At 41.9% G+C, this 12,071-nt stretch overlaps 1 protein-coding gene across 1 annotated transcript in view; it reads left to right on the top strand.

The window, feature by feature from the left end:
• Positions 1 to 1,567: 1,567 nt before the first annotated feature.
• The window catches only part of AGBL2 (AGBL carboxypeptidase 2), a 35,639-nt gene continuing 25,135 nt past the window's right edge, over positions 1,568 to 12,071 (top strand). Inside the window, exons 1-8 of the mRNA XM_063118339.1 lie at positions 1,568 to 1,600; positions 2,003 to 2,066; positions 3,101 to 3,232; positions 3,783 to 3,971; positions 5,613 to 5,720; positions 8,008 to 8,158; positions 9,616 to 10,395; positions 10,844 to 11,003. Coding sequence (XP_062974409.1) covers positions 1,568 to 1,600; positions 2,003 to 2,066; positions 3,101 to 3,232; positions 3,783 to 3,971; positions 5,613 to 5,720; positions 8,008 to 8,158; positions 9,616 to 10,395; positions 10,844 to 11,003 — 1,617 coding nt within the window. The remainder of the gene's footprint in view (positions 1,601 to 2,002; positions 2,067 to 3,100; positions 3,233 to 3,782; positions 3,972 to 5,612; positions 5,721 to 8,007; positions 8,159 to 9,615; positions 10,396 to 10,843; positions 11,004 to 12,071) is intronic.

Below are 12,071 nucleotides of genomic sequence, written 5' to 3'. Positions count from 1 at the left end.
CAAAGTCTCATTACAGTCTTGGGGTGGGGTGTTGATATAAAACGGAACTGGGAAAGAAGTGAGGTGCAGCTGAACATGGCAGAAGGGAGGAGTGATCAAGATCTTCTGGGTTTTAATTAAGATAAATGTAATAGCAGCTGTGGTGGTGAGGGGGGAATATCAGGAGGAAGATTCTGAAAAAGTGAGAAGTTGACCCTTTCCCATCTTCGCCGGGTTCTTGTATCTCTTCTCTCCCAGCAGCTATTGATCCTGCGCTGCGAGTTGTACGGGTACCTGCATGGTTTTGCATGTTGTCTTAGAAAAGGAACAGAGGAGTAGGAAATGTTAACCCACTGCACCCACACACATATTTCCCCAAGCACCCTGTTTCTCATCCAGTCCAGCCCAGTTAAGACTCCTTTCTAAAAACAAAGACTATATCGAGTCTCCGGGTTTACAAGTCGCCTGGAGGAATGGACGCGCAGCACACCCCTAAACTGTCGCGGTCGATCCAATTGGCAAGCAGCTGGCCTGGCTTCCTAGCCCCCCTTTTGAGGTAGCCTCTGCTTTTGCTTCTTTTCGTTCAGCAATGGTTTGCACAGGTGCCACTCCGCACTGACGGACCAATGAGCAGGAAGTCCCACCCCCAATGGGACGGGATCGGCGTGGCTGGTTGCTGGGATACCGTTTCCCTTTGGCGGGCGTGGAGAGAGAGAGAGGGGAGGCAGGTGGGTGTTGAAGAGGGGAGGGGGTCACACGCAGGGAGCGAGTCCTGCCACTGCCCCCTCGCCGCTGTCGCCTGGCGGCCGCCCTGCGCCCTCCCGGTCCCCTCTGAGGCTGGGCGTCGGCGGCTGTTGTGCGCTCAGGCTCGTCGTTAACGGACAGCCCGCGAGCGAGTGAGCGACTCCCGCGGGCGGGGATGTAGCCCCGGGGCGCGCTGCTCCGCCGTGCCTCTCCAGCTGAGGGTGTTTTGTTGTGAGTGACAAAAAGCGGTCGCCATAGAAGCCTTTCAGTCCTGTAGATCAAAATCGTCGGGGTCAGAACAAGGGGTTGCTGCTGGGCGCTATAGGTGGGGAGTGTACAATTATTTAGTCACTTATTTAGCTTTACCTTGGGGAGAGGAATTGTCTGTAGATTACAAGCCACACTTTTTAAGGCCTCCCTTAAAAAAATATTTTTCACTTCTCCCTTTTCTACCTCTTTGCCCCATTTTGACCAATATCCCTGCCTCGTCGTCACAACTCCTTTTTATGCCTGATACAGTTTGTTGGTGGGAGGCGAGTGACCAAGAATACCAAGATTTTGGTATTCTTTCAAGCAGAAGACAATGCTAGTTCATAACCTTACTCTATTTTTTAAATGTGATAATGTGTTTTAGATCTTTAAACTGCTGCTGGATTTTACTCTGGTTTTTATTTTGGGTTTATTCTTTTAAAAATCTTTGATTTCATGTTGTATCATGTTGTATTTTTAGGGTTTTGATTTTGGGGAACCATGCAGAGAGCTTTGAAATGTAATAAATAAATAAATAAATACAAATGTATAACCTTTTTCTGGTTCTCTTTAGGAGGCAACAGACAGAGCCAACATGTGTCCAGCAGACCCAGCATCTGAGGGTCAGGTCAGTATAACATTCAATCCAAATGTGTAAGCCTTACACCGTAAGGGGCTGGATGAAGTTAGTCACTTCAGACTCTGAGTGCGATCATAATTCTGTATTAGACTGGTAAGTTAAGTACTGGTTTCATGGTAGAAGAAATAAGACATCTGGGGAAAGGGATGGGATTTGAGATTTTTTTTAGTAGAGATAGGGTGAATGAGAGTGCCCTGAGACTGGTAGTAGCTGGTGGGAGACACTTTCAATATTATAACTTTGATTTTGAATGTGCTTTGATCTCAGCATTTTCATTTGGTGTTTTTATTGTTTAAATTTAAATTAGCAAATAATGCAAAGGCTTTGGTAAATGAGACCCAAGTAAAACACTCTGCCTTTCTAACTTCTCAGACATTTTCCCTTCCACAGCAGTTCAAAGAGCCCTACGAGCGTTTCATGTATCAGCATCTCCAATACTACGGCTATTTCAAAGGTAAGAACACTGGTCGTATTCTAATGGGTCTGTCTGGTTGTCAGGCTCTATAACAATTGGTTCTGCATTTGCCACAGGGCTTTCCTGGGCTTGCAGTACCCATTTACTGTTTGATTTTATCTTCTGACCATTCTGGAATGATTGTTGCCTATTTCAGCTATATAAAACAAGCCCTGTCTGCCCTCTAATTAGGTTTAAAAAAACCTGTGTGCTTATGAAGTGAGAATAGCATACTATAGAAAACAGCAGTACTACACTTCTAATTTAGTTTTGTTTATTCGTTCAGTTGCTTCTGACTCTTCGTGGCTTCATGGACCAGCCCACGCCAGAGCTTTCTGTCGGCTGTCGCCACCCCTAGCTCCCCCAAGGTCAAGTCTGTCACCTCCAGAATATCATCCATCCATCTTGCCCTTGGTCGGCCCTCTTCCTTTTGCCTTCCACTTTCCCTAGCATCAGCCTCTTCTCCAGGGTAACCTGTCTTCTCATTATGTGGCCAAAGTACCTCAGTTTTGCCTTTAATACCATTCCCTCAAGTGAGCAGTCTGGCTTTATTTCCTGGAGTATGGACTGGAGAATATAAATCTCAGAAGTCCTTTTATTCCTTTTATCCATCCTGAAGCAACTCTCCCTGATTTAAATTGAGTTTACTTCCCAGTAGGTGTGTTTATGATCACAGTCCTAATTGCTGTGTCTGCCTAATCTGATTACCATTATCTTATATGTGTATTTCAGTTGACACAGACCTCCACCCTATCATGTTGTAGATGATATTGATACCTGTGCTTATAAACCATGTTGCTGCTGTATAAAAATGTGACTCTGGTAATACAATGTTGCTCTTTAAGTTTTATTTCATGAATGTTATAGTGCCAGTACAATGGCTCACAACAAATAATTATTGGGCAGTATAGAAAAGTAATAAAGAAATGAATAAAAGGCTCAGTAATGGATTTTTACCTGTATTTGCCCAGTTTAGTTCTAAATGGCTCATGTAATTAAGTTTCCACAGTAATACTAGAAATGTTTCTTCTTAGATGAGGAAAATGCTCTTCAAAACCCCATGTTACCTTTTGAGAGCCGGAAGAAGAACTCTTGCCATGTGTTGAAGCCAGGCAACTTCCACAAGAGAGACAGAACAGAACATGACTCAGACAAAAAACTACTCTGTAAGTAAGCTGTAAGCTTGATGTGAGAGATTCATTGACTCACTGACTAGGTTCACACAACACACTAACCCACACTCAGTGGCTGAGTGTGGGTTGTTTGTTGAGCCGTAGGTTAGCATGTTGTCTGAACCCAGGACATTTTCTGCTGCATGGCTTGTTAATCATGCGGTGTGGCTTATTTTTCCTGAACAAGCTACCTTGAAAACACATGGTTTGTTGTTGGGTTGTTCAGGGTGGTTAACAAGCCACACTGTATGGTTAACAAGCCACCCAGGGGAAAACACCCTGGGTTCAGACATCATGCTAACCCACAGTTCAACAACAACCCACACTCAACCACTGAGTATGGGTTAGCGTTTTCATAGAATAGCAGAGTTGGAAGGGGCCTACAAGGCCATCAAGTCCAACCCCCTGCTCAGTGCAGGAATCCACCCTAAAGCTGTGAACCTAGCCACTGAGAATGAAATGCATGCTTAAGCCCTCATAGTTGCCTCCTACTAGAGCATCTGCAAAGAAATTAATAGCATTTTGCCAACTTTCTTTTTGGCAGGTTCACTTATGATGGAGACAGCACTTCTTAAAAGCAAACAACTTATGCTTGACCATCCAGAGGGCCCTGGTGTTCTGCGGTTGCGGGAACCTCGGAATCTTTTTTCCCTTCCTAATGGTAGAGATTCAATCTTAGCTCCACTCTGGCCAATGGAGTGTGAAGTAATTGAGGATCCTATTCTCCACATTGGTAATCTGAGCCTTGGATTAGGATTAATGCTTTGTATGGATAATGTTTTGCATAGATAATGTTTTGCTATAAACCTAGGCAGTACAGGGACCATGACTGGAGAGTTCCTTTCCAATAGGACAAATCCATAGAGCAGAGTTCACTCCAAGAAAACCCATTACAATTTAAAAATAGGATATATAATATTCAGTCATTTTTCAGTCCTTTCATATTCAAAAGAAAAACATTCTTTCAGTTTGTAGACAGCTCTGTGGAAAATATATTTCTAAATTGTTATTTCAATCCTAGATTTAAATCACGAGTGTGGTTACAGGATTTAATTAACAAGGTCATTTCACACATTGGCCCCATTCAGAAGACACCTTAAACCACAGCTTTAACCATGGTGAATAAGGCTTTTTGCCTTATTCACTGTGGTTAAAGTTGTGTTTTAAGGTGTCTTCTGAACAGGGCTATTGCTTGTTAACAGTGAAAGCAGTATTTACACCAAGAGGATAATGTAAACTGGGGATCAGCAATGCAGGTGCACTAGTGCCTGCCAAGTCCTCTGACAGTGACTGCCAGATCCCTTTTTCACACACCCCTGTGCTCACCAATACCTGTTGTGCTACTGCTGCTTTTCCCTACCTTTGTGGTCACCTTAGCTGCCAGGAAGCATGAAGTCAGCAGATCAGGAGACTTATCTTCCACTCAACCAACTTCTTGCTTCCTGTGTGTGTGTGTATGAAATCTGGAGGGAAGGAGGCTGAAGTGGTGGTGGTGGGGAGGAATCCGGAGGAGGCAGCAGAAGCAGCAGCAGGGGTGGGGGAAGAAATTCGGAGGTGGCAGAAGTGTCGGCAGCATAGAGGGAAAAATCTGAAGGAGGCAAAAGCAGTGATAGGCAGCAGAAGCAGGGGACAGGAGAGAAGAAGAAAGGAGGAGGCAATCAGGACGAGGATAAAGGGAAGGGCAAGAAAAGAGAGAATCCCCAACATAAATGACCACAAGACAAATGCAACTACGGGCCTGAAATATATGACATACCCATGGGCCCAAAAAGATTGCCTACCACTGATGTAAACTGTAATCTGTGAATTGTGCATCACTGTATTTGAGAAGTTAAATGTGATGTAGTTCAGTATTTGTACACAGATGTTTAAGCTTGATACTGAACCTCATTTACTTTTTATTGAGTTGGCTGAATTCATGAGGTCACCCAGTTCATCTTGGAAAACATCTGTGTACTAACAATGTTTCACAATTTGATGTCATCTGACAATTTCATCACCATACTTATCTCACAATGGTTTAATGAAAATATTTATAAAACAAGTCCAAGGAGACTGATCCTGCAAAAACTCCACTGATTATTCCTGTCCCATCTGAAAGTGTCTTTTAACAGATCTTTTGTCTGGTTCTCTTTAATCAGATTCTAGTTCATTTTACAGTACAAATAGTTTTCCAGTTTAAGTAATAATTTCATATTCAGTACTTTTCATTTACTTATATAATATGTCACGCCACAAAACTTGTCGCACATACATTGAAATTGGAGGTTGAACCACTGGGAGTAAGAGAATGAGGGGAGAATATTTCATATCTTATTAGTGTCTTCAACTACCAGTAATGTTGCAATGAAACATATCATTATGTTTTTGTTAGAGTGGGTTCCCCCTGAACCTGAACCTTTCTATCAGCCAACAGGAAATGAATATGCACCAGAAGTAAAGGGAGAAGATTATGGATCTGTTGTCTATTTTGTAGATCCAGGTACTTGGATTCATATATGCTGACATTACATTCTTAATAAGATACGTAGTATATAATATCAATTCCAGTGAACAAAAACAGTGCATGTCTACAAACCGTAATGTCTGAAAATAACCTTCAGGTTGATTTTTAAAATATCTTGAAATTATTATAAATAGTTGAATAGCAAACTTGTGTGATTATCAGTTTAGAAGCAAAACAATGCTATCTACAAATTATGTGTGTGTTTTAATACTCGGGGAACTCTCTACTATACACGTTGATAAATTAAAAGATTTTTTTCTCCTAACCACAAAAACTGTCTTATAAGAACCTGTGAGTTTACAGACTGCTAGTGGCACTTGAACTGAGACAGAGAAAAATCTAAGAGACCAGATGTCAAGCAAACTATATGAGTCTGTCAATTAAGGGATAGGTAGCCTGGTGCCCTCCAGATGTTTTGGAGTAGGACTCCCACTAGCACCAGGCCGCAAGAACAAGGGTCAGGAATTATGGAACCTATAGTTGAAAACATCTGGAAGGTATCAGGTTGCCTACCTTTGAGAGTAGTTGAGACATGGAATCTTTATATGTGTCCATTTTAGGGGGTGGGGAGAGAAAAACAGGGCATGAGAAAAGAGGGAATTTACCTGCTCAAGCCCGGTCAGCCTTTTTCTTTTCCAGAACTGTGTCCTCCCTGCACCCCATACTTTATAGCTAGGTTTGGGGCTGGCAGCTTTCTAGATCTATATAGCACAGTAGGGGAAGGTTAGAGGGAGGTGAGAGAAGAATGTGTTTTATTTCTCCCCCATTACTGAAATCCTACCCCCAAGGCTGACCAGCACTACAAGGCTCCTATTCCATACCGGCTGGAGCTCTAAACAGATGTGCTGCTCTCAGTGGGGGTGGGGATGCACACCACAACATTGTCTTGCAGGTCCCACTTGTTCCCTCTACTAATAAACTTAGACTTATCAGTTCAGCACAGAGCCACCCAGCAAAAAGGTTTCTCCATGTTCAGGGACTCCTTGGATATGGAGAAGTACTTTAAATTTGTATTTCTGCACTGCTGCTGATTTTATCCTGGTTTTGCTATTATATTGTATTTTATATCATGTTTTTATACTGTTTGTTTTATACTTTGAATGGTTTTAATTTTTGTGAACCTCCCAGGGAGCTTCAGCTATTGGGCAGTAGAAAAATGCAATAAATAAATAAATGAGTTTGTAAATTAGCGAAAAGTATATTTTAAACCATCACCACCACCACCGTGAATAGCCTGACAAACACCTGGTTCACACATAACAGCAGCAAATTAAGATTTGCTGAGTTGCATGTTGCGCACAAACTGCTTCTGCTTTGCATAATCAACTTCCAATCAGCACGTTGTGTTAAGGAACCCAGAGTTAACCTTTGATTAGTTTTTATGCTAACTTTGAACTGTTTAACACAAAAAAACCAAAGTGTCCAGGGTTTCCACATCACACAACAACCTACAATCGAGCCAATCATATGTTGGTTATGCACACCAGCATGCAACCCAGCAAATCATGGTTTATTTAATTAACCCACAATTTCCCACCATTACATGAAAAGTCTTGTGGCCTTCCAGGATCTATGGACTATTGAGGGTAGTATTTGAGGTGGGGAGAAGAAAATAGAAAATTGGGGAAGTAGGAATTAAGTGTACCCTGAAAAATGGGATTAACAGATGATACACATGAAGTTAAAAACTTCCCCCCAAGTGCTTATCCTCCAGTGGGAAAAATATTAAAAATACTTATGATTCCCCCCTCAAAGGTGGAAAGCCTGTGGAGGGCAATTATAGGTGCTTCCAGATGGAAGGGTCCTCTTAGCACTAACAGTTAGAAGGTATTATGCAGCTGTTTCATCTTTTTTTCCTTAATGGATTTTTCATGGTAAAAAAATAAAAAAGTGGTGGGAAAACGGGAGGGTTACAAAGGGAAGATTCATTGTCTGGACCTCCATTAAAATTCTGTGAATGGGGCAAGCTAATGGACAGCATGATAAAAAGCTTCATCTGGAAGCACCCTTAAGTTCTTAGTCATCATGGATGAACACCTAGAGGAGAACAATGTTTTAAATTTTTAGTTTAGTTTTAGTTCTTAGAAAATAGCAATAGCAGAGGCCAAATTTAAATCACCTTGTTTTCAGTACTCTTTGTTCATGGGAGCTCAATATTTGTCAATCATTGTGAATATGGATTTTATAGCATTGATACAGAAACCTAGTTATTGAGACCAAGATCTGCAATTCTGTGTTGACAGCGATGCCTCTTCTTCTGCAGCAACCAAGGGCACTTGTTTTACTGGTTCCCAAGTTGGAGGACCAAGAGAGTCCATCAAATCAGCTGCAACCAGCTTAAGGAATCAAGAGGACACTGTACTGCTGTTTGAATCACGCTTTGAGAGCGGAAACCTCCAGAAAGCTGTCAGGGTGTGAGTAAGAGGACCTGAAAATTATGCAGGGGCAAGCAGTTATCTGGAACTAAAAGAGGAGAAAGCATTTTTAGGCAAAGGCCTAGAATGATTAGCCGACAGTTATTCTTTGGTTTTTACTATGTTCTTGCATTGATATCTCACATATTGAGACTGTCTTAAGAAAAAGAGTGCCCATGACAGATGCTTCAGATCTTCAAGTGCAATTTATGCATCTAAAGCAATCCTTCAAGATCAAAAAGCTTTAGATAAGATAATTTCCTGAATATATTATGACCAATGTATATTTAAACATGTATATGATAAATTATAGCAAATGCCATTCATTCTTGTAGTTCTGTGGACAAAGACAAATGTGGGCACTTCGACCAACTCCCTCAATACACACACTTTAAAGTTTAACAGGTTTATTGTGACATAAATGTTAGTCTAAAGTTTAAAGTACCACAAGACTGTTCATTGTGCAGGTCCATTATGACAAACACAGTTGTCCCTCTGGAATTTACCTCAGTATGCCTTGCTTGGGAATTTGGCATTTAATCCTATTTTTAGCATCACTGAAGTGTAAATGTTAGTTTGCTGAAGTCACTAGTACTTTCACAAATGTGTTTGTAAGCAGATGTATATTATATTCATTCTTGGACTAACTCATCCAATTCAACAGTTCTTACTCCAGACTTGTCACTTCATGGTTATTACATAATGTCCAATTCAGCACATGAAGTTAAGACACTCTAAAAATATGTATACACACACAATTTCCAGTCTGAAGAACTCCTGGGTTGAAGCAAAGGTTCAGCCATCCAACAATGCTGGGAGTTTTAGGCATGACATGGAACATTCCCTCCTCTTCACACTTCATATGTCAGACTTTGTACCTACATGCGAGAGTAGCAATTAATGGCCTTCGAGATGTTTTGGCCTACAATTCCCATCATCCCTTACCATTGGCTTTGCTGGCCAGAGCTGATGGGACCACAAGCCAAAACTATTGAAGGGCCACAAGTTGCCCATCCTTGGCCTATATCAACCTGGCAGAAAATCTACTAGCTCCCTTCTTGGTTTCTTGGGCATAAAGGAAAGCACCTTTTGATCTGTCCCTGAACATCTATGATTCGACTTCTATGATCCTATACAGCTGATATGTTTAGCCTGGAAAAAATTAATTGGAGACATGATAGCAATCTTCAAATATCTGAAAGGTTGTCAAGGGAAGAACTAGATCCAACAGGTGTTTTCAAGCTAAAATTGTCCCTTTTGATTTTCTGTATCAGTTTGCAGCCAAATTGTGGTGGCAGACCACCACATATTTTTAGCGCTATGGGTGGTGTAACAGCAGGAGTGTGGCCCCAAGTGGAATCAAAGTTGTCCACCCCTATGCTACATAGTGCCCCATGGATGGGGAGGTTGCTGCTGGCTTTTAATGCATTTTTCTTTTCCTAATTACTGCATTTCAGAGGCGAGTATGAATATGAACTCACATTGCGGACAGATCTTTATACTAGCAAGCACACACAATGGTATTACTTCAGAGTACAAAATACCAGAAAGGATGTTACCTATCGCTTCACAATTGTTAATCTAATGAAAGCCAAGAGTCTCTACAGTATGGGGATGAAGCCTCTCCTGTACTCTCAGATGGATGCTCAGTCACATGGTGTTGGCTGGAGGAGAGAGGGTAGTGGCATCAAATATTATAAATATAACACAGAGGATGGTCAGACCCTGTATTGCCTCACCTGGACAGTGTGCTTTCCATACAGCCATGACACATGTTATTTTGCTCACTTCTACCCCTACACTTATTCAGATTTACAGCACTACCTCTTGTCTTTGGTAAACAATCCACTCCACTCTCAGTATTGCAAACTTCGCCCTCTGTGCAACAGTCTAGCTGGGAATATAGTATACCTCCTCACTATTACCAATCCATCCAAAAGTGCCGTTGCTGCAGCAGCAAAGAAAGCCATTGTACTAAGTGCCAGAGTCCATCCTGGAGAGACAAACAGTTCCTGGGTGATGAGAGGCTTCCTAGATTTCATCCTAAGTGATTCCCCTGATGCTCAGCTCCTTCGGGATCTCTTCATATTCAAAGTTGTGCCCATGCTAAACCCGGATGGAGTAATTGTGGGGAATTACCGCTGCTCGCTTGCAGGAAGGGACTTGAACAGGAACTACAGGACAGTATTGAAGGACTCTTTCCCCTGCATTTGGCACACTCGGGCCATGATCAAGAGGTGAGTGATGGCATTTTATTAATTGGTTCTCAATGCTTGGGAACATTAGGATTGGTGGGTAGCTCCAGAGTTGCCAGGGTACCTGTGAGAATGTCTGGCAGTGTTGCTCTGTGGTCCCTTGTTTCTACAGGTATTTTTGTGCTTACTGCTTTGTTTCTGGGAGTGTATGGGATTGTGGATATATTATGCCACTGATGTTGGCCACTGGATCTCTCCATATTCCAATGAGAACATAAGATCAACCTGCCCGTTTATCTTAAATTACCAGGCTTTAAATAGAAACCTAGCTTAAGAAATGTCAGAATTTTGATCCAACTTGTTTAACCATTTGACTCTTCCACATGAGTGGGAAAGAAACTGCAAGCTATGGTTATTTATCTGCAACCAGCCAGCCATTTCTACAATAAAATGTTTCCTGTTTTCTTTGCTTGTATCCCTTCCCTTCCAGAGTCCTTGAGGAACGGGAAGTCCTGCTGTATTGTGACTTCCATGGGCACAGTCGGAAGAACAATATATTCATGTATGGCTGTAACAACAAATATGCACGTGAACAACTACTCCATGAACGAATCTTTCCTCTTATGCTGAGCAAGAATATTCCTGACAAGGTGGGGCATGGGCATAATTTATAGGCATCTTCATTCATTCTGAATTATGTCCGCTTTGTATTGTAATGTATTTCTCCATTCCAATTTCTGTATTCAGCGCTGAGGTAAACATGACACCACATCTCATAAGGGCTGTCTTCCCAGGCATTTCTTGTGGCTGGGGTGCATTGTGAGGTCGTTTGCAGCACATGACATCGTGGCCAGCACGCTCCCAACCAATGCCTTCTGCCTGGAAAAGCTGCAGTATTGGAGAGTCATTTTACTCTGGGTTTTTTTATTATTATTATTTAAAGCGGCTCCTAGGCACTTTCTCTGCAATGTGGCTTGTGTCTCCACATTAAATCCTGGGCTTGCCTGTGACCTAGGCTGGCCCTTCCCTCATTCATTTTTTATCGTCCCCATTGAGAGATGTCTGTACGCTTCCTGTGTTAATTAACTCTGGAACTTTGTTAATATGGAAATAATTGTTAATAATGGAAACTTATTTCCCTGTATCTGTATACCTATTGCTCAAATTTAATGAGATTTGCTGGAGCCAGTCAGAAGCAGTGTTAGAGCAGCGTAATGTGTGAACCCAGCCAAAGTGTGCTTGCATCATTCGTAGTTTGAGAGAGATTTGTTCTTCCTTATGTTATATCCTCTCTCAAGAACTACCAGTTCCAGAGTTCCTTGTGCATAAGCAGGATGTAGGGGCAGGTGGTAGGAAGAACAAAGCACCATAATAATTCCAGAGGTAGTGGGATTTACAGGCCTAAAATACATGCCATAAATGCCTAGTTCATACACACAAACACCACACTGCCCTTTTTGGCTATAATCACAAATCATGAGATTGTATGTATGGGATGGGACCATGGTGTAGGAAGGGGCACCTGTTGAAATTTTGTACTGAGCCTAAAATACGATGCTTGGGCCCTGGCATCAGGGAATGTTTCAAATGTCGAGAAGTGTACTGTGTTGTATTGTAAGGAAAATAGAGAAGAAACTCAATTTCAGCAATATTTTAAGAAAAGGCATCTGGTTGCCCACTGTGGGTTAGATGGGCCCCTTGGTCTGATCCAGAAGGGT

This window comes from Elgaria multicarinata, chromosome 2 (genome assembly GCF_023053635.1).
Source record: "Elgaria multicarinata webbii isolate HBS135686 ecotype San Diego chromosome 2, rElgMul1.1.pri, whole genome shotgun sequence".
Taxonomy (NCBI): Eukaryota; Metazoa; Chordata; class Lepidosauria; order Squamata; family Anguidae; genus Elgaria; species Elgaria multicarinata.
The sequence above is the reverse complement of the archived record's forward strand: the minus strand, read 5'-3'. Positions and strand labels throughout refer to the sequence as shown.